At 23.3% G+C, this 27607-nt stretch overlaps 1 protein-coding gene across 2 annotated transcripts; it reads left to right on the top strand.

Annotated features, from left to right (window-relative positions):
- The first annotated feature begins 1043 nt into the window (after nucleotides 1-1043).
- LOC129610912 (beta-galactosidase-like) lies at nucleotides 1044-26666 on the top strand. 2 transcript variants are annotated; one of them, XM_055523730.1, is made up of 7 exons: nucleotides 1044-1357; nucleotides 18107-18267; nucleotides 19017-19167; nucleotides 19248-19406; nucleotides 19471-19654; nucleotides 19725-19872; nucleotides 25596-26666. In XM_055523730.1, exons 1-7 carry the CDS (start codon nucleotides 1241-1243, stop codon nucleotides 26641-26643), a joined length of 1968 nt encoding a protein of 655 aa, XP_055379705.1. In that variant the 5' UTR covers nucleotides 1044-1240; the 3' UTR covers nucleotides 26644-26666. The 2 variants fall into 2 exon arrangements, with proteins under 2 accessions (XP_055379705.1, XP_055379713.1); XM_055523738.1 differs by lacking the exon at nucleotides 1044-1357 and adding an exon at nucleotides 17918-18023.
- Nucleotides 26667-27607: the final 941 nt, after the last annotated feature.

Genomic DNA, 27607 nt, shown 5'->3' with positions numbered 1-27607 from the left:
ATGGATTGGTTAGTTTGTAATACCCTACGAATACACATATATTAAAAAAAACAATAATGAATAAATTCTTTTTAAAGCAGCGCTTAACGAGGTACCTTTTGACTTTTTTCATATACTCATTAGATATAATTTATAATAGAAATTTTCAATATTTAAAAAAGATAAATTTGCTTTGTTTATTATAGATATATTTTATCAAGAAATTATTTCAAGATATTTTTATGAAATTATATTGTTCTCTTCTATTACCATAATTAATCAGTCGGTTCTTATTTTTCATTTAAACTTAATCAAACACTGTTTACTTTCATTATATACTTTCATTTAAACTAAATCAAACACTGTTGTTAAATTTTGTTCGAAAAAATTTTTAAAATTGAATAATTAACCAAATTTAGAAATGTTAAAATTTATAAAATTTGAGTTCTTCAAATTCATAGTAAACAAAAATTATAATTTAAAATAAATTATTGTTAATTTAATTATTCTGTCTGATCAAATAGAAAATTCATAAATACAACTATATAATATCGTGAACATTGGGCCGTTTTTTGAAAATTTAAGTTTCGGGACGTTAAAATTTACACTTTGTTAATGTTTTTACAAAAATTTTCATACCTTGTCATAAAGCAGTTTATAAATATATCAATTTATTAAAATGGCAGAAGAAGACTACCGTAATCAAACTTAGAGCAATATCGTTTAATAACAAATTGCAGTTTTCTCTTACACTTAAGAATTTAATTTTTTCAAGGAATATCATCATAAAACTATTAAAATTATCATTGTAATTTTGATGAATCTACTTTAAATTATTTATACAATTCTAAATTATTATAATAAGTTTTAAAATTCAGTTTTTTACGCTTCGGGCTAACAAAAAAATTGCTTATTTATAATAAATAAATGTTTGATTTAATTAAACTTTTAATATCATTCAAAATTTTTAACTAATAATATATTATTTCTAATTATGTATATTTAATTTAAAATTACAGAGAAAAAATCTACTATAATTAAACACTTCGGTAATTAAGCATTTCATGTTTTGCATTGCAATTTCATCTTCTTACTGAAATCTAAAGTACACAACTACTAATTAACTATTTATTTAAATACATACACAAATATTTAATTACTAATATAACAATATTTGAAATAAAGAGAAATATTGACAATTCTCTTATATGGTATAAAGCTTACTTACATACATATTATTTACTTATAAACAAAAGCAAAAATGATAACTTTAACTAGTCGAATTTTAATTATCATGGTGACCGTAGCATTGATTATTTTAAGTTTAGGTATACCGATTTCAATGGTTTTAACCTATAATGACGACACGCAATCAAATGTGAGTATAATTTAAAAATTATTGTAAGTTAACATTTTAATTTTTAAATTAATTTAATTTGGAAATATAACAATTTATATATGAACATAAGAATAGTTAGTAATGAACCAGATAAGCTTTTTATTAAATAGTATTTAAAATTCAAACTCTAGCATTTAAAGTTGCAACAAATTACATATATCAATTACAAATATTAAATACGAGCAATAAAAAAGCTTTAGACAGTATATTTTTTTTTTTGTTTTTCATATTCAATTATTTCATATTAATATAATTGGAATTAAAAAATGGAGTATTAAAAAGAAAAAAAAATGTAACCTTTAAATGAATTTTTGAAATTGCTATTCTCAATTGCTATTGTAATTGCAAAAAAACACAAATGATTCACTCAAAAAATAAAATTTTCAACTCATTTTCTAAAACACTCATCTATATCATTGTCACAGCAGTGTAGCCAGTAATAGACCAGTGTCTATATGGTATAGTAAAATTTCAGTGATTCTTCGAAAAAATTAAATTGTTTCTAATTTTTCCTAAACTATTCGGAAACTAAAATTGTATATGTACATATTTTTAATAGTCTTAATCACAGGATAATATTTAATATTGAGATTCTTAATACTTGTTAAAAAACATTTCAGTTTTTCGAAATAAAATACTTTATTCTTTTTAATGAGTGTCGTTGTACATTATAAAATATTCTGATTAATTTGCGTAATCAATATAGAGAATTGAATTTTGTGCACTTTGTTTTCAAAAATACAATTATAGTTTCCAAAATCCAAAAACAAAATTAAAAATGATTCTTGAATACAAACTTAAGTACAGGAAATAGATTAAAGAAGTGCAAATATTAAAATATTGAATTCGTTACGTTTTAAATTACGTGATAAAATTTTATTTTTTCAATACTTTTTCTAATATAACTTATTAACTATATGTTTGTATTTACATGAGGTTAATTAATATATTTTAACAAAAAATTTGTTTGTTCTGTACTGAAAAACCTTGTACTAATTAAAAGCAATTCTAACATAGTTAAATACAAAATTAAAATTTCATTCATAATTAGTAATTATATTTAACTATCTACTATAAACATTATTAATTTTTTACTAAAATTTGTTATAAATTATTTTATTTTTTAATTTTAACGAACTAAAATAATCAGGTATAATTTTTTTATTATTGTACATTATACAATTTTTTGTAATTATCTATTTCTATCGTAATAAAAAATAAAAATGGTGCTTGTAAAATACATAATTAGCTATATATAGTAATCAATTCTATTTCCAAAAGTACCCTGTTAAGTACTCCCGATAGTACACTGTAAAGCAATGTCAATTTCACATAAAAAAAATTGCATATCTTCATCGGGAAAGAAAAATTTTTTTTTGCATATAATTCGGCGAAATTATAAAAATTATTTTTACACTAATATTCTCATTTTTATTTTAATAAATTTCAATAAAAAAATTGGCCATTCAAACAAAAAATTCTTAAAAATTATTTCAAAATTACAATTTATTTGTAAATTTTTCCAAGTATACATACCCACAAAATATTTCATTCAATAAATAAGTAATTATACTTAGGTATAGTAATGCAAATTCTATAAATGTATATCAAATCTCTATATACATAAAGGAACACATGCATTTTTTACATCACTATTAAATCATTTTTTACATCAACAAGCAACATGTTGCATTCCATTATAAAATTAATAGCATTTTACATTTAAACATGTGTAATATGTACAAGTAGTTTAGTAAATATTATACAAAAATATAATTATTATGACGGAATACAGGTACACACATAACGTAATGTGTGTGTTCTTCAATAAATATGAATTTATGTACAAAACGTAACTACATGTGTGATGCAATTTCTATTTTTGTTTATTTTTTACAAAATTCTCATATGATTATCATTTTTGTATTAGTTAAAATATGTATATATTTACAATAGCAACACATTTTATATATTTACAAGATTGCATCAGGGTAGCAGTTAAATTTTCAATAATATTTTATATATTAAGTATTTTTCTTCAATATGTGCAAAATGTAAACTACATAATATTGTAAATACAAAAAGAAAAAAAAATATAAAAATAAATATATTTCATATTAGTGCAACAACATATATATACATAAAATATTTACACATATACTACTTGAACATTATAAATTCTATAATATAAAAATAAAATATAACAGATATGCACCTTACATAGGAACATAATATGAGAAAATATTTTTGTTAATTTTATTCCTGTCTATCTTAAGAAAATAGTATTTTCTTTACAATTATAATTTACAAAAATTTAAAATATATTTAAGGCATGTGAGAGAAATTTTCTTTTATATAATCTGTTAAAATATTTTACAGGAGCCTACATGTATCTCCAATTAATATAGTTGAAATAAAGTAATTCAAATTGAAATTATCATGTTGTCAACACAAAAAAATTACTTAAAACACATATACGAAATTCCTATAACACAACTATAATTTCAACTATAAAGTTATTCGGCGATGATAAATCATATTTACAAGATAATATTAATAAAATTAATAATAATAGCAATAAATTTGCATGTATTATAATCTTATTTATTTTTTTGTTCATATTAAACAAATGCCGCCAAATTTAAAAGTGTTCGAATTACAATAATAAATTTATAGCCGCAATTTATATAAATAAAAATACAGTTAGATATAGGTACATATACTAAGATTGTCATTATATATTTTAACTACAATAATGACGTATAAAAAATATTTATATTTGAAAAAGAAGGAAACAACAAATTTAACTTATTTATTCTCTATACGTATAGCTATAATCGATGTTTAAATATTGAATATTACGATAATTATTATTTGTTGTTCTATGGGCTCCTGCTATAATAATACCAATCAGGTGTTGTACTTGATTGTATGATGACAAACATTTTAAAAAAAATTCTTTTGTCTTAGGATTGACCGGCAGCAAAGCAGCATTTGTTAAAAGCATTGTTAAAAGTTAAATAGCAAAAAATATGGAACTTATAACAATTTTTATTTAAAATCGCTATTATATTTGACTCAAATGTATTCTCATTTTTGTGTACATATTTAAATAAAATTTGTCTGGCAGACTGTATCGTCTGTTTGTTTTCATTTTAATCTCATTTCGGAGTAAAATATAGAAAAAAATTATTATTATTAGTAAAAACATCTTATCGTTTTTTTTTTTCAAAAACTTTTTGAAGCAAAGAGACTTTCATTTTTTTTTTATTTAAATGTAGGAAATTTATATTTAAAAATCCGTTAGTTAAGACTTTCTTTAAACGTAAATTTTCCCAGGCAATCAGTATTATTTAAAACGCAAATTTTATTTCTCTTATATTAATGGTTATTTTATGAGCGCAAAAATCGGAAAAAAAATATGTTCACATTATTATAATTATAATAAAATTAAGTAGAATAATACAAAAATACGTTTGTATATCATTTAAAACAAGAGAAGAACGAAAATGAATTTCTATACAGTAATAAAATTCATACAATATAACAGATTAAAATGTACGTATAATAATATTTCCAATTGTATTAATTCCCTCACATTCGAAATTAAAATTATAATTTATAAAATATAACAATCAATATACTTGTATAAAGAGAAATATGCATAGGTATGTATATTGAAATTATAAAGGTAATATAAAAAATATATACATATAAATGTATATCGTATACCTAGTTGCCATATATGATACCGGTTTCGATATACACGATAAGGTCACATAAAATTATATAGAGTACAGATAGGAGAGATAACAATATAATAATATAATATAATAAAATAGAATAACACATTATACTAATATTATAAAAAACACAAATACATAGAAAAATATATAGAGAATGAAAATGTAATATGAACATTTAATAAAAAATTTCGCTCAATCAGTGTAGATAATTTAAAATAAAACGTAGAGAAAATTTTTATTCTCAAATAATCATATAGGAGCAACGAGTAAAGCATGTACAAATTACATATTGAATAAAATTAAGTGTCATATAATATATGGGTAACAAAAACAATTTCCCAAAAAAACGGGGGGGTATGAGAAATGTTTACATTTGCATTGGCATATAAATTTTTTTGTATGTGCCGCTATTTATTTCGATTTTGTACAAGTATAGAAGAACTCATTGTATGATGTGTGTTTGTATATCAGAAAATGTAGTAGGAGGCAAATTTTTGTTGCTCCATATTTTTCAGTTTTTTATTCTTGTATTTAATGGTAGGGAACATACTAGAAGAAAAAAAAATGCTGAAATTCTTTGAAAAAATTATGAATGGAATGGGATAATATAAAAAAGCAACAAAAAGTTTTTGTTCTTTTTATTTTTGCTTTGTAAATTATGTGTAAATGTAGGTGCTCTTATACATTTATACAGGTTATAATATAAAATTGTATAATATAAAAGAATTGTTACCTATTCGAGTTTACATAAAAAAAAAGCAGATTTTTGTATAACATTGTATTCGTACATATTTCATACCCCAACATAATATTGTATAGAACTTCTATCAAAGATATTATATCTTGGTATCTATGTGTGATTATCAAAAATTGTATATTTGTGATATAAAAATAAAATTTGTGAATGAAAAGGAAAGAAGAAAAAAAATTGTTTTTTTCGTGATTATGAAAAATATATGAAAAAATTTTTATTTTAACAATTTGATAAAATTTTCCTGAACTTCTGGTATTTAAGACTTGATTTTGTGGTATGAGGTCTATTGTTTATGCTAAATATAATAAAAAAAAATCTGTTCGTTAGTTTACAAATTGAAAAGAATTACACTTGCTTGTTTTGTTGAAGAACCATATAACTTTTACTGAATTGAAAATGTTAAGAAACCAAAACATTTTACTTACAACTTTTTATCTGTTAACTTCATTATATTTATATGTTCATTTGCCAAAATTTTATATCCATACTACATACTATATTATAATATATTTATGCATAATAAGGTTTTATATGTATATTTGAAAGATAATGATATTTTATGTGTTTTATATAGGTTTTCTTGGTATATGAAATTTAATTTATATAAACAAAAAAATGTTTTCCTCCTATATGATATAAAGGATTTTTTAAATATATGTAACAATACGTATTGTACCTAAACTTAGATATATAAACATGAACATATGAATTCAGTTACATGTTACATATATGTAAGTAAAATTACAATACATATGTTGTAATAATTACAGTACCATTTGAGTATTGTTATGTTCAGTGTCACACGATATACAATAATTCAGAAATATTTATTGCATAAATATATTTGCATACCTACAGGCGTGAACTATAAATATTTTAATTATGTATACACGTGTATTATGTATGTATGATATCTGAAAAGTGTATTATTAATATTTAAATTTAAATTTTAGTTAAAAATTTTTAAACATTAATTAAATTGAAGAATTTGAATATAACTGGTAGCTGTAACAACAACAATTACAAATAAATATTGAAGAAATTAGTAAAACTTTTAAAATTATTAAAAGATTTTTAAGCTGTAACATTACAAAAAATATACTCATAATTCTAGACCGAATTTAACAGCTTTTCAAAAATCTCACTTAATGAATGTTAAGGTGTTGTTACAATATACCGCATCGCATATTTCTCAATTTACACAATCAATTCATAACATAAACACAAGAAACGGGGACTTACTTGAAATTCTAAAAATTTTTAGTTTAACTACCTTCATTTTGACAAATAATAATTAATTATTGTTCTCCATTTATAAAATTCGAAATTATATTTTATTATTTTCAATTTTTCCTATCATAACATTACAATTTTTAACAAAAAATAATGAAATGATCTCGGACAAATTGATTTAAACGCGCTATATAATTAAAAATTTAATTAAAAAACTTTATACAAGAAAATTTTATTTACCTATCTTTGATTTGAAAAATATTTACATAGATATGTACATAATTTAAATATACATACATACATAAGTATGTATGTTCAGTGTAGCAAAATACACAAATAAAGATTGAATGAAGAAAAAAAGGTAGATTTCATTTTTGAATTTTAAATGCAAACTCAGACATTATATACCATTTGTTTACACAGATTAATAATTTGCTTTGACAAATAAATACTAAAAAACACATTGCACATGGCGTCTTAAATATAGAAACTTTACCATTCATTAAAAAATTTTAAATTTTTCAATGCAACAAAGTTAAAGTATCGAAAAAAACACAAGTTTTTATTTTAACAATATCGAAATGATATCGAAAAACTTAATCGAAAAACTAAAAAAAAAGAAAAACAAAAAAAATTAAGTTACAAACAAATCGAAAAGCAAACATTCCGCAATTTTCGTATTTTTACATCTTTAAATATTTCGTATAAAAAAAATGTTTTCCATACTAAAATTCTGTTCCCCTTTTATAAAAAAATTTATCATATTTCTAAAAAAGATGGAGAAGATGTTGCGAATTGTTTGGATTATTTAAAAAACGAGTGAAATTCGATTATTGCATTCCAATATTGTTGATAAGCTCAATTCCTCCAAGATCGTAATTTACTATAAATTTCTTATAAAAATTGTTTTTAAACTACATACATACATACAAGCACGACCATTAAAATTCATTTCACAACCATATAGAAATGTTTAAAAGACGAGTTTCCTATTTAATTTCTCGAAAATTAATAATAATCTTAACAACATTTGGTACATGTTATAAGTTAATCTTTGTATACATAATTATATTGTTTCTATACTTAAAAAAAAAAACCAAAAATAATTAAGCGGGAACCCGAATGGTATTTATTTTACGTATAAATAAAATTACGCGTTTGTATGTTCTCCCATCACAAAATATCGAAATAATTCAAAGAACTTTTTCCACATTTTTTTGTCTCCTTTTTTCATGTTATTTGAACTATGTTTATATATCAAGTCCCGTCTGTAAAATAAAATTGACTACAAAACATTTTCAACTCGTTAGTCGTCGTAAGATTTAGATACACACACGTCTCAGTTTTAGGAGACCATTCATTTATTTATTTTTAATAAGGGAAATATTATTTTTCAGCTTTTCGATTATAACATTTTTGCTTTTAATTTTTACCATACTAAAAGTTTTCTTTGCCTCTTTAGTTTTTGTTGCTTAAAAATTATACACAAAAAATCAAGAAAGAAAAAATAAAGAAGGAATAAAAAAAAAATTATTTGTAGTTTCTCTTTCTAATAAAAATCGACCAGACTAGTACCATGCCAGACTAAAATAGAAAAAAAAAATACAAAAATTATTTTGAAGGAAAAAAAGAGAAGGAAAAAAAACTCTACACTTTGAGTAAAATAAAATGAAAAAAAAAGAAAAATCTCATTTGAAAATGATAAAAAAATCCGCTTTTTTTCATACTTAACATTTAGTTTTTAAAAAATCTGCCACCCTGGTATTATGAGCTGCAAATTTGTGCTCCTTCTTGCATTTTTAGCCGTTATATTTTACAGCGAAGCTAGTCTATCTATCTCTTTAGTACCTAGCCTTTTAAATCAAATATTTTTGCTTTAGGGAATTTTTAAATACACACATATTTTCTTATTTCACTTGGCTCAACTCTTAGGCTCTTTTTTTAAAGTTCAAAATATTTTATAGTGAAAAGAACAATAAAACAAAACAACTTCTCACCACACTAATCTATCCTAAATTCTAAAGTCAAACAAAGAATTTTCAGGGATCCAATGTTTGTTACTCAAAATTCACAAATCTTGCTTTAACTGTACATAAATTATGGGGAACCACAGTTAGTATGAACGTTAATGATACATTTTGGGGCTCCACCAACGACAAAACAAGAAAAATGTTGAATAAAGTTAACAATCGTACAATATACCATTGCATATATATATAAAAACAAACTTAACTTTCGATATAATGTATAAAAACTGTTTGGAATAAAACAATAAAAAAAAATAAAAACAAATTTTTTTTTATCAGTTTTAAGTTGAGTTCTTACCTTTTTGATTGTATACGAACAGGCATACATACTTTTCCATTCAAAATTCCGTCAGGTTGAGACGGAGAAGCTCTTTCTACAATAAATGAGTAGTTTGGAGTATATAACGTATTTTTTAAAACTTGAATATTGATAGTTGAAAAATTTTTATTAATAAATTTTGTTAACAAAATTGTTCACTTTAATATTTAATATTATGTATTCTATTTACATACATATGTATATATATAAACATGTAAATAGAATATAAAAACACAAAAATTAAAGAAAAATAATGGTCAATTTTAAAAATTTCAATTTTCCAAAACTTTAGAAACAAGATTAATTTAAAAAATCAAATAAGAAACCAAAAGATTCAACAATTAGGAGATTAATTAAAATATTTAATTGAAACTTTGAACAATACAACATATTCACAAAAATCGGTGTGAGACGCAATCATGACACAATTAATTTTGTAAGGTCAAGCAATATTCCCTTAAAAATCTAGGTAGTATAGAACACATACTTCTTTATTTCTTCAGTACTCTTGGAGTATATCCACCGCCAATTTCTCCAAAATGTTAAAAAGCTACTATTGCTTTTTTGTATTTCATTATAATTTATGAACACCAGGCAACACCATGTATTGCATTCAAAATATATAATACATAATGTATACTTATGTAAATTATTTAAATTGGAGAATTAAGTTAATTATCGCACATATGTACATACACATGTACGTAAAGCAAACAATATACACTCCACAAACATACATACATAGGTTTATAACAAATGCAAATTATAGTTAAAATAAAATTACCTTTTACATGATCCTTATTGCACTAGGGAAATTAAGTTGTTTCCTATTGTATAAAATTGTAAGTTACAAAAAATTTTACATAACTTCTTGAATTATTCCAAAATTCGTAATGCAAATATACACATTAAATCCAAGTACATACGTATATGCATATGTATGTACATACATCATAATATAAAATTATAATAAATAAATGTTTTAAAAGGCCATTGACAAGGAGTCTTAAAGCAGCATAAAATTCCATTTTACTTACATCATGACACTGTAAAAATGTAAAACATAAAAAAAAAATTTTTCTCCAATATTTTTTTGTTTTCCTTTATCTCACTCTCTTTTCAGTTATCTTTTTGTATTACCAACCAGATCTTCAAATTTTAATACAGCAAAGCGATATGTGTTTAGTAATAATATATACACACATTAATACAAACGTAAATATACCAATACGTACATTGTACATTGTCGTAAACATTTTATTTTTATAATCAACATGGGGAAAATAAAACCCAAAAACAGAGATATGTATATATGCATATATTTTCCGCTTTGAACGCAAAATGTAAAATAAAAAAAAATAAGCAACAAAGAATAACAACAACACCTCTTCTAGATTATCATAGATTTTGTTTTGAGTTTTTTGGCTCCTCCAAAAGCTCATTTTCAATTGGATACATTCAAAATGCTTCAGAGAATCTATTGAAAATCATAATTTTTATTTTCTTTTTCATTTTTATTTTTTTCGGGGGGGACTTCTTTTGTTTACGTAATTAATGGGTTTTTTTTGAGACAAAATAAAAACTTTATTTAAAAAGGGTTGCCATAGAACGGAATAGGCTTCCAGAATGACCGACAACGAATAACTTAAATTTACGTACGTATGTACGTACTATACAAAAAAAAGAACAAGAAAAACAATATAAAAACGGTTCCCCAATATAAAAAATTACAAAAAAAAGAAAAAATTTTCTTATTATGTCAGATTTTTATTTTGTCAGTTTCGTCTGATCTGATGATGTGTGTGGTAAACAAAAGCAAGAAACAAAATCAACACAATACATAAAAAAAGCCAAACAACCCGAAAACTCTTTGTTTTTTCTTATCGTATATATGTAATTAATGTTGGCGTTATTATAGTACTTCAAAAAAAAAAACCAAAAGAAAAGTAATAATTTTGTAATTACATGTACAGAACATTTATTTATACACAACAATATTATATGTGCGTGTGTAGATAGACATATCATTCATTCATTCATTCATTAATAATATATTTATATACACATGTACACCTATTCTTACTTCTCTTGTTACTTTGTTAAATTCAATGATTTTTTTCCCGTTTTTTTTATGTACATGAGAATATACATACATACATATATAATATTAATGTGAAAAATTGTATACAGATTTTGTCTGAGCATGTGTTGTGTCTTCATTTTGCTTTGATACATATGCTTTATTATTATTATTATTTAGTATATGAAATCGACCAACACAGCACACATGTTGGATACATTCTATTAGGGGACAATAAAAAGAGTCATGAAATCTCCCCAACATAATGAAATAAAGAATTTCAAATTTGAATACGAAAACTTTTTTAAGGAAAGGCGGGATACACATACAACATAAATTAGCCATAATATTAAAAATAAACCTTAAATATCATATTATTATATACTTATGCATGTTGAAAGGTAAACAATAATTGTATACAAAATTATATGTATATATAAATGTGATGTTATATTGTTATAGGTACATTAAAAAAATAAATATGTATATAATATAATAGAAATGTCAAGATCATAAAATGTTTAATATATACATATATATTTATAACCATGTAAAATACATGGATGCTATGTAAATTATGTAAATTAATGACTTTCTCAATAAATATACGTATAGACATGTATGTACTTATGTACATGTTAAAGGAATTTTAAGTATAAGCCCCTGAAGTTGATTATAGTTTTCAAACTTTTTTGTTGCAAACGACTATATTCTGTATACTTTCGGGGTTACTAATATTAAATAATTCTAGCATCAAAACTAGAAAATATAATTAAAAAAAGCTGAACAGCAAATAATTCACCGCATTCTTAAGATATAGTTCATAGTCGTTTCAGAAATCTTTCTGAAAATAGTTTACTTAACTCGACATGCAAAATTTCTGTATTTTAACATAATCCGCCTTATTGTATGCAATACGGTCAGTAATATTTAATTATATATAAATACGGAATATGGAACGGTGACTATCCTGGCTTTTAATACTTTATCTTGCGTCGACTAACTAGAAAATAATGAGAGCGAACTTTTGTTTCTTTCATATTGTTAAAACAAATATTATTTACAAAAATGTGAACTTCTATGAAATTTTTAGGGTTTAAACTAATTTTAATTAATTATTAAGAATTTTAGTTAAAAGCGAACGGTTTTAATTCTTTGGACTTTACTACCACGCTTTTGAATAAAGAAATTTGAATAAACTATTTGTATTAAATTATGCAATTTTCTAATTAAACTTCTAACTGATTGCACGTACTTATATGTAATGTGTTGCATCGAACATGTTAAATTGTATTAATATTTGTTTTTTATTAGAAACAAGAAAATATTGGGTGTTGGATAGTAATTAATTGTATTAAGATCTAATTTTGTAATATATTCGACAGTTTCCATTTGGTCCAAGGTGCTTATATAAGTAATTTTAAGAAATAAACCTAACAAGACAAATTAAATAAATACTAAAATTATAAAATGTTTTGTTGATTGTCTTGTATATAGGAAGGTTAAAAAAAATAAGATAATTTTTTACAATTTGAATCCCAAAATGTTACCAATTTCGAAAATTTTTTTTATGCAATTATGAAGAACTTTGAAAATGGTTACAATAATTTTAAAAAGATTATTATTAAAAATCCCATAATTATACGTAATTAACTAAATTGAGCCAAAATTAAAATTAAAACAAGTTTTTAAGGTAAGTATTAGAAACTTTTGTTTAAATCACACACATATTCTGAATATTTGTGAGTAAAATCTCTTAAACTCAATTAAATAAAAATCAGTGAAAACTGTAACGAATATATTATATATAGTTCTAGAATGAAATAGTTTTCTGTTATATTTTGATAGTAATATAAAGACTTTGCTTCAAAAAAACCATATTTCTTTTATTTTAACAGAATATAATTTTTAAACGGAAATAATCCATAAAATTGAATATGCCGTTGTTTCTTATTCGGGCGAGTTATTTTGCTCTAATGTCACTCATATGGCAGTCTAACATCATGCAATCAAAAGTATTATGTACACAGATTTAAAAAATATAGTGCACACTATGATTTAATACAATAAAAAGTGGGACATCCAATTTAATACTTTTGTTTAGTTGGGTTAAAAAAAACTTGACATTTTAAATGTTACACGACAAAAAAATTGTATCACAACATATTTTATGCGTAAAGACGGAAAGCTTTCTTAACTCGATATCATTCTTGTATATACTATTGCTTAATTTTTGTGTTTTCTTTACTTTATTCTGTTGTTATTATTTATACTATTATTATGATATTTTTATATTGTTATATTGTCATTTTGTATGGTAGTATTTTATTATACAATATTATATATTCTTCCTCCTATCACATTACTATTATTTACTTTTTGTATCTAATATTGAATGAATTCCTGTTACCAAAACAACAAACATTGTAGTTTCTACAAAAAGTTTTTCAGAAAACTATTTTAAAAAAAAAAAAAAAAAATTTTTTTTTTTTTTGCAAAACTATTTTAATAAAATACAAATTTAAATTAAAGGCGAGACTGACCAATTTTAAACGATCGAAAATTATAAAAATAAAATTAGTACAAATATAATATTGACGTGTCATGCAACATTTTTCCATGTTGAAAAGCGCCAATTTATAAAAAAAATATTGCAAATTCATTGTGAATAAATAGAAAATTTTGTTTGTACAAAAATAGCATTTAGGTTAAGGTGTATAAGTATAAAAAATAATATAAGAGAAAATAGAAATTATAATATGGAATTGTAGAAAAATATAAAGAAGAATAAAATAAGAAACGAAAAGAAAAATAAGAGAAATTTATAATAAATACAATTATTATTATTATGATGATATTTATTTATTATGAAAACACAATGTTTTTGATAACTTAAAAAAAAGGGTTACTATAGAATAGAATAGGCTCCCAGAAAGATCAATAAATATCTCAAAAGCTTTTTCTTTGTAAATAATAGTAACTTTTTTTTTGTTTTATTTTGCTACGTTAAAATCAATTTAATAAAAAATCATCGATTTCTCTTTAGAAAATTTCTTTGCTTTTTCTTTATTTTTAATACTAAAAAAGGAAAATATCAGATTAAATGTTTAACAGGAAAATAGAAACATATGTAGGTGCATACATATACAACGTATATTACAATTTATTTCATGTTTGACACTAAAAATATAACATTATGAAAAATGTGAATAAAACTTTATGAATCAAATGAAAAATGAATGCAAAGTAAGAAAGAATTTTTGCTAACATAAAAATAAAAAAAAAATTTTTGTTTTTCTATAAGAGTTTTGATAGGTGAACAGCATTAGAAGAACCTGCACTTGCAACTTATTATTATATTATATGCACATACAGATTACATACGACATAAATAATATTCCCTCCATAACAAAAACTTAATTTAAAAGCAACACACATAATGATGTTCTCACATATTTTTTTACCTCCATACGTGTGTATATACTTATACATTATATATATTATATATTAATAAAGCATATATGTATATTTACTTTTATACAATTTATTAAATATTACTGTTAAAAAACTCTTAAGTATTTATTAAAATGATAATCATACGAGTATAAATAAAAACTCTTTAATTTGAAATAATCATGTAGGAGTACTGCTATCTGCTCAAATATTATTTTTATATTAAAGAGAAATTAAACAATTGAGAAATTTAATTCTTCATAAAAACAAAACGAAAAAAATAATATAAATTTATTTTTAATTACATATTGCAAATTCTCTGGCATACATATTTTAATTTGTAAATTATTTATTATCATGCTAGTAGTAAAATGATTTAAGTTTTTTGTGTTGTATAACAGCACCTCCAATATTTGCTATGTTATTTATTATTTACTTAATCAATTCTCTTAAAATTTCTCTTTCTGGGATTATCTGCGAATTTATATTCTGGCTTTTTGCTTTTCTTCATTTCTACACTCTTTAAACATTTAATACGAACAGGTATTTTTATTTACCTGTTTATATATTGTGTATTAAGACCGAATAAATTTCTTGTTAGTGTGCTGAAAAAAAAAATTGTATGCATTTTTTTTTTCTCGTTTTCACAAAAAGAATTTTTGCTTTAATTCCACAAAAAATTAAAAAAAAAAAAGAAAATACTTTTTACAATTTCTGATCTGCTAGTATATAAAATATTAATCGACATTACTGTACTTTACAGTTTTGTAAATAAAAAAAAACTTTTATAATATAAAAGATAAGAAATGTAAAAATGGTATTCAACTCAGAAAAGGCAAACAACTAAATGATAATTTCTTTTTGTGTCTTATAATTAAAAAAAACATTCGTAAAATGATTGTATTCTTCTCCAACATTTATACATACTGCCTGTTTATTTAGACATACTGTTAGTGAATAATATTCAATTTTGCTCTTGATATGCAATTTACAAATCATACTGATTACCATGTTGGTTGCGATTATAATGTTCGCCTATTTCATTCATAAAAATTATGTTAAAATGTCGGTGCATCTTGCTACATGATAAGTGTATACATACATATAAGTCATGTTGTATACAAATTATCACAGCAAGTAAATTATGTGTATACCAATATGAAAATAATATTCAATAGATGAGACTTTATAAAATTTGTGAAAAATGTCTCAGATCATTTACATAATTTATCGTCGTATTTTTTTGTAATAACAACAAAATCGGCAAGTACCACACTGGACAAGTTATCAGTGACAACTTTTCTTACTTTTTCTCATAATTAATTTTAATTATGTTTGCATAGTTATAAGTGTGTATATTCATGAAAAATTTCTCTGAAAGCCCAGCGTTAAATATTCGTTCACTGCATAATTTGATAATAATGTAAAAAAAAAATCAAATAATGTTTGTATATATGGATTTTATTTTGTATGATAGAGGAGACATGGTTGGTGCATTCTACACATAAAAATGTTGAACATATAAGAAATAAGTTGAAATTTCAAGCTCAAATTTTTGATTAATAAAAAATTGAAACAGTTATTATTTCAAAATTCACGTATTCTATTCGATTAGTATTGTTGAGGAAAAAATTATTTAATAACACTTTTGAAATGTTTCATGGCACATTAATAATGAAATATTCAGTATTGAATTTACATATTATGCAGTTTTATATGTTATGCTCATACTTTGTATATACAATGCAAAAAAACATATGTACAATAACAATACTGAAGAAGTAACCTAATGATATGCAATTTCTTTTTATGTCAAAAAAAAATTTCAACAATCAAAATCAAGAAGCTGAAATTATTTATTTAAAATACCGTCAATCTTTTTGTTTATATGCAGTTTTTATTTTAGAAACAATCAAATCATATAGATTGCATTATAAAAATTGCAATTTCTAATTAATAAAGCTCTTTTCTAAAATTTTATGTTAAATAAGTAAGAAAATTCGAAAATTATTCTAATTGTCTATATTTATTCGCAAATTATTCTGTCTATATTTATTCCTATTGTTTAGATTTTCCACATGGAATAACCCTATGTCTTTGGTTATTTCTACCAGTGTGTCATACTATATTTCCAAAATTCGGTAAAATTTTAATTTTGCTTTAATTTTTTTTTATTCTCTTCTTAAAAAAGCCACTTACAATAATTATACATCTACTTAAAACTAATTGTATATTTTATCAATTTTCTCTTTAAATACAGCATTATAAAACAATTAGACTGGAAACATAATACAACATTGATATTGTGGTTGGTGTTTCTTATATATTACTCCATATTACTCTCCTATGTTGTATATTAAGTATTAACAGTTTTAATTATATATACATAATAATAAATGTGTAAATGTTTAAATGTTCCTTATTTAAAAGTCATTTTCTAAAAACTCTTAACGAACTCAATATGTATTGCATTTTCATAAATATACTCGAAAGAGACTTAAATTTTATAAAATACATTCATATAATATATAATTATTATATATAACTCAATATTTAATAAAAAAAAAACTCACTTGAAAATGAAAAAGTTTATAATGTAGAAATTATATTTTAATTTACTAATATTGCTTTAAGTTCAGCTTTTTCTTTTCATTATACTTTCTCAATTTTCTTGGCTCCTGATATTTTTTTTATTTAAATACCAACATTTCCACCTATCAGTTCACTGTGTAAACATGTGAAACATGTAGAATTTTTGTAAGAGAAATTTATTTTTGAAACTCAACGAGTAGAAAAAAAAAAACTAAATAGGGGAACAACTTTCTTTATATTATTTGCTACTTGTTTAATCAGTTATACAGAAATTATGAGAGAGAATTTCATTTGTTGAGTTTAAAACTTTTGATAAATTTGTGCATATTATTTGACAGTAACTGAGTAACACAACACACCTCTTTAGCGTTTTATAAAATTAATAAAATTAATATTTTATTTACTTAAAAAGATAACATTGTTAATTTTTATATAAAAATGGTGATTAAATATATATTATATTTTTTTTATTTTAATAATAACTAATAATCTTTAATTTTATTTAAATAAATTTCTAATTTTAGGTAAGATCATTTACAATTGATTACAAAGCAAATAAATTTTTAATGGATGGTAAAGAATTTCGTTATGTTGCTGGATCATTTCATTATTTTCGTGCTTTACCAAATACGTGGAGAGCAAAATTGAGAACAATGCGTGCTGCGGGTTTAAATGCTGTAGATACGTTAGTATATCTTATATAAACATTTTTTAGTAAAACACGTTTTAGTTATTTTTTTAAAATAAGCATAGTTAATTAGAAATAATTGTATAAACCATTTGCTTAGAAATATTTTTTGTTCAAATCCCAAAGCTTAAATGATTTTAAAAATATTGTTTGTTAAAGCATTAAAAAATAACATTAATACGTTATGTAAGCCTTAAGAATACAAAATTATAAAATAGTTTTTGAATCCAAACAGATTCAAGTAAGGGTATTCTTATTATAAGTTTTAAAATCTAAGCGCAATACTCAAACATTTTTTTGTCACAGTACACAAATATTTTAAACTTTTCCAAACAAAATTTTTCATTCACTACGCGTATCATTAATTTATTATATTATTTTTGTTTTATATTGCTTTTGAGGAATTAAAAAGTGAGCTTAATGTATTTTGTTTAGAACAAGTACTTAGAACTCTGTTCTGCTAACTAAAAAGCTGTAATCGTTTTTGTCTAATTTTATAAATCAATAAAGCACCCATTCGATTTAATTATAAAGTAAATGCTTCATTGTTCTATAAAATTGGAGACTCTCATTCTTTTGCTCATTCGTCTTACAGAAAACAAGCACATTTAAAACGAAGTTCTCAACATTTTTGAACTTACATTCATTGCTTTTGTAAAAAAATATTTTTTTATAAACATAGTACGTTATGAACATAAAAAATTAATTTAGTTTTCTAACAAATTTTATTGTTTATTTTTAAAAAGATATGTTGAATGGTCGTTACACAATCCTGAGGAATCAATTTACAATTTTAATGAGATCGCGAACGTTGAGAGGTTTATTCAAATTGCCCAAGAAGAAGATTTGTATGTAATTTTACGCCCAGGACCATATATTTGTGCTGAAAGAGATAATGTACATACATACACATATTATTATTAAAAATTTATTAAAAAAAAATAATTTTTTAAATGTCTATATTTACAATATTTTAGGGTGGTTTACCATATTGGTTGTTCAGTAAATATCCAAACATAAAAATGAGAACCAGTGACAGTGATTATTTAAATGAAATTAAAATATGGTATTCAATTTTAATGCCAAAAATGGAAAAATATTTATATGGAAATGGTGGACCTATAATAATGGTTCAAGTAATTAAGATATAAAATTAGATTTTTGTATTAGCGGCTGAAGAAGATGTTTTTAATTTTAAAGGTTGAAAACGAATATGGAGCTTTTCCAGCATGTGATAAAAAATATTTAGAATGGCTTCGTGATGAAACTAAAAAATATATTCAAAATAAAGCAATATTATTTACAACTGATATTCCAGATGAAACAATTAGTTGTGGTAAAATCGATGGAGTTTTTGCTACAACAGATTTTGGAGCCGATAGAGGTTAAAAATATTTAAATATCAAATGAACTGAAAAAAAGTAATAATATAAATGTTTAATTTATATTATTAGTGCATGAAATGGATCAAATATGGAAAACATTACGCACTGTACAACCAAATGGACCACTTGTTAATTCGGAATTTTATCCCGGATGGTTAACACATTGGCAAGAAGAAAATCAAAGAAGAGATCCAGATGTTATAGCAAATGCTCTACGGTATGTGAAATTTGAAATTATTTTTAGTATATGATTACTACGCAAATTCAGAAATTTTGAGATAAACAAAAGTTTATGGCGATATGCTTCTTTAAAAGTTTGTGACTTTTAAAGAAGCATATCGCCATAGTTAGCTCAAGAATTGACTTTATATTACCTATTTGGATTTGCTCTTTAAATTTCAAGCAGTCCAAAAATTTTAATTTACTATATAGAAATTCATTATAAATAGAGCAAAATAATGAACGCACTTCATAACCAGATTTCATGTTATTGAAAGACCAATATCATAACAAGATTATAAATGATGGTTTTGTCAAATTGCATCTAATTCATTGAATTTCTAATAAAAGGCTAAAAAAATTACATGTATTGTAATTTGAGACCGGTAACCAAAATATTGACAAAAGTATTTAACCATTTGTCTCTTAAAATTTTAATAGATTATATTTAGTTTATTATACTGATTAAAGACAATAACAACGTGTTTGATATAAGGAACACCACTAAATATAAATACTCTTGATTTATATTTAGATGTAAGCGTCGATTTTGAATTGGTAAAAATAAAATTTAAGAGTAAAAACCATTGATGTTTTAAATGTTCTCATCTTTTTTTATAAATATTCTTCTACTATAAATAATATTCATATATATATATTTATATATTTAACCAAAACAAAATATTTAATAAAATGATAATGTTATTCTCAAAAAAAAAAAATTTCAACTCTATTGCTTATTCTAAAACTGTAAGCCTGATAAAATGACTTGTTTTATGTGTTTGTACTCATCACTCATTTTTTGAGTTTTTTTTTTCCTTCTTTTACATACACACACTAAAAATATTTTCTATAAGCACAAAAAAAACTTATGAAATGTTCAAATAAATGAGAAACTCCGAATAGCCACTTTTTTTTATAAGAGTTCAATTTTATTTGAACTGAAACTATTATACATACAAAAAAGCGAGAGTAAATTTTTTTACAGCCATCCGACATAATATTAAAAAAAAAAATCTCGTCATCCTTACAAAAAAAAATTTAACAAAATTATATTATATTCTTCTGTATCTGATGATGACCTGTTCTTATATGGATCGATAAAAGATGTTTCCCAAATTAAATTGTTCAGTGCCACTGCAAAATGAAAATGGAAAAAAAAATAACATTGTACCTGTATACAACATTGAAATTTGAAATTTAGTCAATTTTAAAATTAAAATCCAAGCGCATTGTTGTATGTTAGAATTTTTAACATTTTAAGTTAGCAGTTTTATAAAAAAATAAAAATGTTAATGAAACGGAATTTTAAACATCTTACATGTAAACTTCGAGTATTTCACCCTAGCAATACCATAATCATAAAGTGCTTTTTGATCTTATTTTGCTAAAGAGAAAATTAAATTGTTTAATTAAATATGTAAATTTAAAAAGCCCTCTAAAATTTTATGACCAATGTTATCTGAACGCAAATATAACTAGTACTATACTATATACCACTTAATTCCAGAATTTGAACCATTTTTGTATAACCACATAGAATTTTAGCATGAGAATGTGACAATAAATATGATTATCAGGTTATTTAGTAATATTTATATTTATTTATATGTAGTCTACTTATTTATATTAAATTTTAGTACAACAATATAGATTTTTAATATTAAAAAGTTCATGCAAACATGTTTTAACTCAATAAAGTATGCAACTATATAAAATAGGAATTAAAAGTTGTAAATAAAAGTGTTCAAGATATTGCCAACCAAATCAAAATATTTCTTTTGACATGCCACTGTAATAATAGTAAAAAATCTTTCCAAAAATTCAAAGATTTTATGTTATTCTTCATAAAATAAATTTCGTTCTCTTATTTCTACCAAAGTATTCAATCATACTCACTTGCTTGTTACATGTTTCGAAATTTTTAATATAACAAAATCCTATTGAAAATTTTTAAAAGCAAAATTTCTCTTTATTACATTGAATGTTACTATCGTATATGATATAGCTCTAAATATGGTATACAAAGTTGAGTATACAAAAACAATAAAACAAGAAAACAAAACGACAAGAAAAGAAAAACAACAAGTCAAAATAATTTCATCTTAAAAAAGGATATACGAGTATAAAACAAAAATACAGAAAAGAAATAAAATATCCTTAAAAAATTTTTATGCTATGAAAACCTCCTTTCGCATTGTCTCCTATTAATATGGAATTCTAATCTAAACAATTTGGCCACTAAAAAATGAGAAAAAACAAGTAAACAATTTTATAAAAAAAAAAATAAAGTGTACAATAAAAAAAAAATTCTAAGCATTTCTAATCGCATAAAAAAGGATATAAACATTTTTTGCATAGATGCATACATACATACAAATACAAACCACGGTTTATAGGTACAAAAGATTCATGTATATCATATAACAATATTCAATTCTGAGTACTTTATTCTTATGATAACACGTGTACCTTGTTGGGGAGCAATTCCACAAAACCTATTGTTTATACCATATTTATATATGTACCAATATTTATATGTATAAAAAAAAAAGAATGAAATACAAGACCGTATCGGTTACGTTTCGGAATTTTTTATAAAAATCCTATTAAAATATTTTGAATAAATTGTTTTTATTTATGCTACTCGCCTGGTTTAAAGAAATTCAAAGCGAAACTTTTCTCAATATTTTGAAGCCCTCAAGGAATTTTTAGGTTTTTTTTTCCAGTTTCGTTTTAATTTTACACCTTCTTTTTTCTTTGTGAATTCACATAAATAATGTGCATATTGCGCCAAGCCGAATTGATAAGGAACATAAAGTTATACGTTTGCATACATTCCATTCCATTCTTCAAGAAATCATCGTATAAATATTTTAAACACGATTTTGAATTCTTTAAAAATCACAAAATAAGGATTAATATAAAGAGTGTGTTACTGAGAAACAACAAGCGATTTTATTTGATATTATTTGCTGTTTGCTAGTACCTTCTTCCACTGATTGTATCTTCACTATTCCCATATACGTATTTGAAAGATATTGTGATAAAATCTAAAAAAAAAAATCATTCATTTTAAAATTTTGTTCTCTTACGTATTCTTTACTCACACAAATACCCACATACGTGTATAAAAAGTTTTAGTATTTTATTGAAGTACAAAAGCATATTATTATAAAATTAATTTTAAGGTTTAATATTATGTTATATAGCACGCTTGTATCTGCAAAAGAATTTCTTTAACAAAAGTTTAAAAACGTATGAAATACATGTTGTTGCTCAATACTAAAAAAGAAAATCAACGACGACTCATTTGTATAAACGAAAAATTAATCAGGAGAATAGAAAAAACAGAAAGTAAATATTGTCATAATATTATAATTCTCGTTCTCTTACAATGTAAAATTTAGAATGTTGAAATGTTAATTCTTAAAGAAAAAAGTAATAGCAACATTTGGTTGTATGCCGGCTATCATGTACTCCTCTACTTGTTTACAGAATTTTAATTTAACATCAAAATTCAAGGAAAACTAACATGTACAATAAAATTAAAATAAACTGGTGTAGCATGGAAGACGCTTTGAGTAGCAATTTGTATATAACAGTATGTATATATTATTGGAAAATGAATTCCACTTTCTAATTCTCTCTTAATATCCATCTTATTACTGTTATTATTATAAAATAGTGCTACAAATTTCGAAAATTAAGGAATTAAAATATTCGAAATTTGAGATATAATTGATATTATATCTCAATTGATTATATATAACTGATATTATATCGAAATTTGAAATATAATACGACGTTAGTGACACCATTTCAATATAACATCCAAATAGTACTATTATTTTTTAAATAAAGTGTAACGTAATGATGAAATGAAGTTGAAGAAGACTTTACCAATTATTTCACAAAATGCCATTTTCATATAATACAATATTGTTATACTATAATATGCTTTACTCCATTTTCTACTTCACTAAATTTCAAAGAAGTTCTCTTTATTAAAAATCAAGAGACATTACTTTTCTTTAAGAATATACTACACTATACAATAATCACATGTATTCATCATTTGTTTCAGACGCATTTTCTCCAGATTTTATTACTCTTAAAGTGCTTTCTCTGTACTTTGAGACAGTGAGATGTGAGTTAAAAAATTATATTGTGTTACCATTATACAAACATAATCGAATAACATTACGATCATAAAATGTATTGTTACCGCCAAAGTTAAAAATCTAAAAGAATCTATTAGAAATTAAGGAAAAAAAAATCATATTCTCAGTTATCATCTTCTGAGATTCTGGTAAATATATTTTTAATCGCTCTTTTCTTTAAAATTCTACATACCGTAATAATAATTTAAATTTTTCTGAAATTTTGTTAATATTGGTATTTTCCCATTTACTTTTTATGTATCACATATACGGGCTGGGCTGCGCATCGCAATTTTATTCATTTTCTCTTTTGTTTCTTACATTTGAAATTCAATTATTCGAATATAATTGAAAAATTTATTATAAAAAATGGCAATTTATTGTAGTTACATATTAACATTTACATATAAGTATGTACATACCAATATCGTTTCTTTAGCTACTCACTTTTAGTTTTAGAATTTTGACTCTGTGGTGTGTTTTCTGATTGAGATTTCAAAAACAATAACAAACATATGGGGAGCAATAAATATAATCCCCTGTTTTTATAATATTTTAATACATTGTGATATACAAAGTTGTACTAATTTTATCTGTTCGAAATTTTAATTAATTTAAGGCTCTTAATATGAGAATAACTCAAAATGTATTCAGGTATATTTTTTTTATTTTAAATGGTATGCCTACATAAAGTTTTTAGTATAACAGTGAAACAAAATGAGCATATTATCATTAATATTGAATGACATCTGATGGATAATTGTAAACACATATAATTAGTATAGTGCTTTCTACCATTATACATATAAAGAGAATTATGAAAAAGCAAAGAACACAATGTTGTTTTATGTATTATAATAATAGCTGTGTTGCTCTTTTTAATTATCGTATCACAATCGTATCTGACATATTTTTATACATATGTATTATATTATTTTCGAAATCTGGATATATGCTGCCTTATAATGCTGTACGCCTGGTAAATTTGACTTTTTGTTTGTGGTACGATAAAACCATTCAAAATAAAACAAACTCATAATTTATGACAGACGCTAGAAAACACTTTAAACACAAGAATTATTTTAATTTTTCAATTTCATTTCGATTTTTGAACGCTTTCTATAATTGAAATACTGTCACTTTCTTTGCATTTTATGAACAAAATATAAATATAACATGAATTTAATTCGAATAAGGTAGAAGTTTGAAGCAAGTAATTTTTTATTTGACATTCAAAGAATTTGTTTAACTTAGGGAAAAAGTTTAATAAATTATTAAATTAAAAAAAGCGGAGTCTGAAAAGGAGTTCAAAAAGTGTGCTCAAAAGCATTTAATGAACTTTTTCCATAAAAACTTGAATCAATTTCTCAATTTTTTTGTCATAATATAAAAAATATTAAATGCAAGCCAAACAATTCTCCCACATATGGATTTACATGTAACTAACTCATAATAAAAGTTATTCCACATTCTCTTCTATCTATTAGTTCATACATACATTAATTAACTTTCAATCTAATCTAAAAACATGTGTCTAATATAACATTAATTTTTTCAGTGATATCCTAAAAACAGGAGCTAGTGTTAACATTTATATGTTTTTTGGAGGAACCAATTTTGGTTTTACAGCTGGCGCCAACGATTGGGGTCCTGGTAATTATACAGCTGATATAACATCATATGATTATGATGCTCCTATGGATGAATCTGGTGATCCAACTCTAAAATATCATAAAATTCGTGAAGTAATTAGTGAATTTTTACCCCTTCCAAACATACCTGTTCCAGAAATATCAAAGAAAATGTCTTTTAAACCCATTCCCGTAACACCGATAGTAAACTTATTTACAAATATTTTAGAACCAAAATTATTTGAAAAAACTGTAGAATCAAAAAATCCTAAAGGATTTGAAGAACTTAATCATGGTTTCGGTTTTATGGCATACGAAACAAAATTACCAAACTTAAAAATTGATCCAACTATTCTAACAATTAACGGATTACATGACCGTGCTCAAATATATATTGATAATAATTTTATTGGTACTTTATCAAGAGACAATAATATTAAATATTTACCAATAAGTGCTGGTTCTGGTGAAAAACTTCAGATACTAGTAGAAAATCAAGGCAGAATAAATTTTCATGATTTAAATGATAGAAAAGGTATTTTAGGTAACGTTACTATACAAGGTCAAAATGGAGTTTTAGAAGAGTTACATGATTGGACTTCAAAATCAATTCCACTTAAAAGTGATCATTTGGAAAATATTTTTGAGCAATATAAAAATTCTGTAAATCCAATTGAAGTGAATAAAAATGGTTTATTATTGAATGGTCCTTCAGTATTTGTTGGAAATTTAATTATAGAAGAAACAAGTATACTTGATACATACATAGATTTTTCTGGTTGGGGTAAAGGTGTTGCATTCGTAAATTTTTTTAATATTGGAAGATATTGGCCATTAGTTGGCCCACAAATAACATTGTACGTTCCAAAAGAATTACTAAAAACTGGTTCAAATCCTATATTGATTGTAGAATTGGAAAAAGTTCCAAATGATCGTAATATACGTTTTACAGATACACCAAAATTGGATGGATGAAAATTTAAATAAAAAAATTAAAATTTAACCATACATACTTGAAAATGTAAATTTTCCATATTCGTTATAAAAATTTAAAATTATGTTATTATTCTAAAATATAATAAAACCTGTCAAATATAAAATAGAAATTCTTTTTTAATTATTTTTATTTGTCAGTTAAAAGTTATTTAAAACATTCAAACAAATCTCTATCACTTCGTGGCAAAAAGCAATTCACACAACAGAATTCATCCGATCTGAAGATGTAAACATATCATTTTTTTCGACTAAAAATAATTTCGATATTCTTGAAATTCATCATATAAAAAATAGTACTAAATCTTACCAAATGACCTTAGGAATCAAATTACCGGCAGTATGTGGAAATATAGTCAGTTCGAATTTCATTTTTTCCCTTGAATTCAAATGATTTTTATTTTTACTTTAGTTTCATTCCCTATATCTCTACTTCAGTTCAAGATAAAGGAAATTTTTTTTTAAATTATATTTGATATAACATCGAGAGAAAAAGGATATTGGCGGTCTAATTGGGAGCAATCTGTGCAAAAGAAATATTCTGACCTAAAATTACATTATGCGATTACGTGATACTCACTTATTTTTCTTCTCTCCCGGTTATTAAATAGGTCAATACTTAAAATAGATAAATACTTTTTTCTTATTCACAATTTTATTAATTCAGATACAAGTGAAATACTAAAATAATTTTATTATACAAAAGAAATTAAATTATAATTTAGAACGAACTATTTTTAAATAGCAACATTATACTTGTGGTATTGCAATTATTCTGTTATATAATATAAATATTGATGCAAATTTATGAAATATATTCTCTAGTCTTCATATTGTTCGTTCAACAATATTTTTAACCTTTAATTTATTAAGAAGATTTAATTTAATTTCAAATAAATACGTCGGTACTCGCTAATTCCATTTTGTCGCTCAAATTTTGGTATTA

Source organism: Condylostylus longicornis, unplaced genomic scaffold, assembly GCF_029603195.1.
Source record: "Condylostylus longicornis isolate FDR11 unplaced genomic scaffold, ASM2960319v2 ptg000004l, whole genome shotgun sequence".
NCBI lineage: Eukaryota > Metazoa > Arthropoda > Insecta > Diptera > Dolichopodidae > Condylostylus > Condylostylus longicornis.
This window is presented reverse-complemented; position numbering and strand designations above follow the sequence as displayed.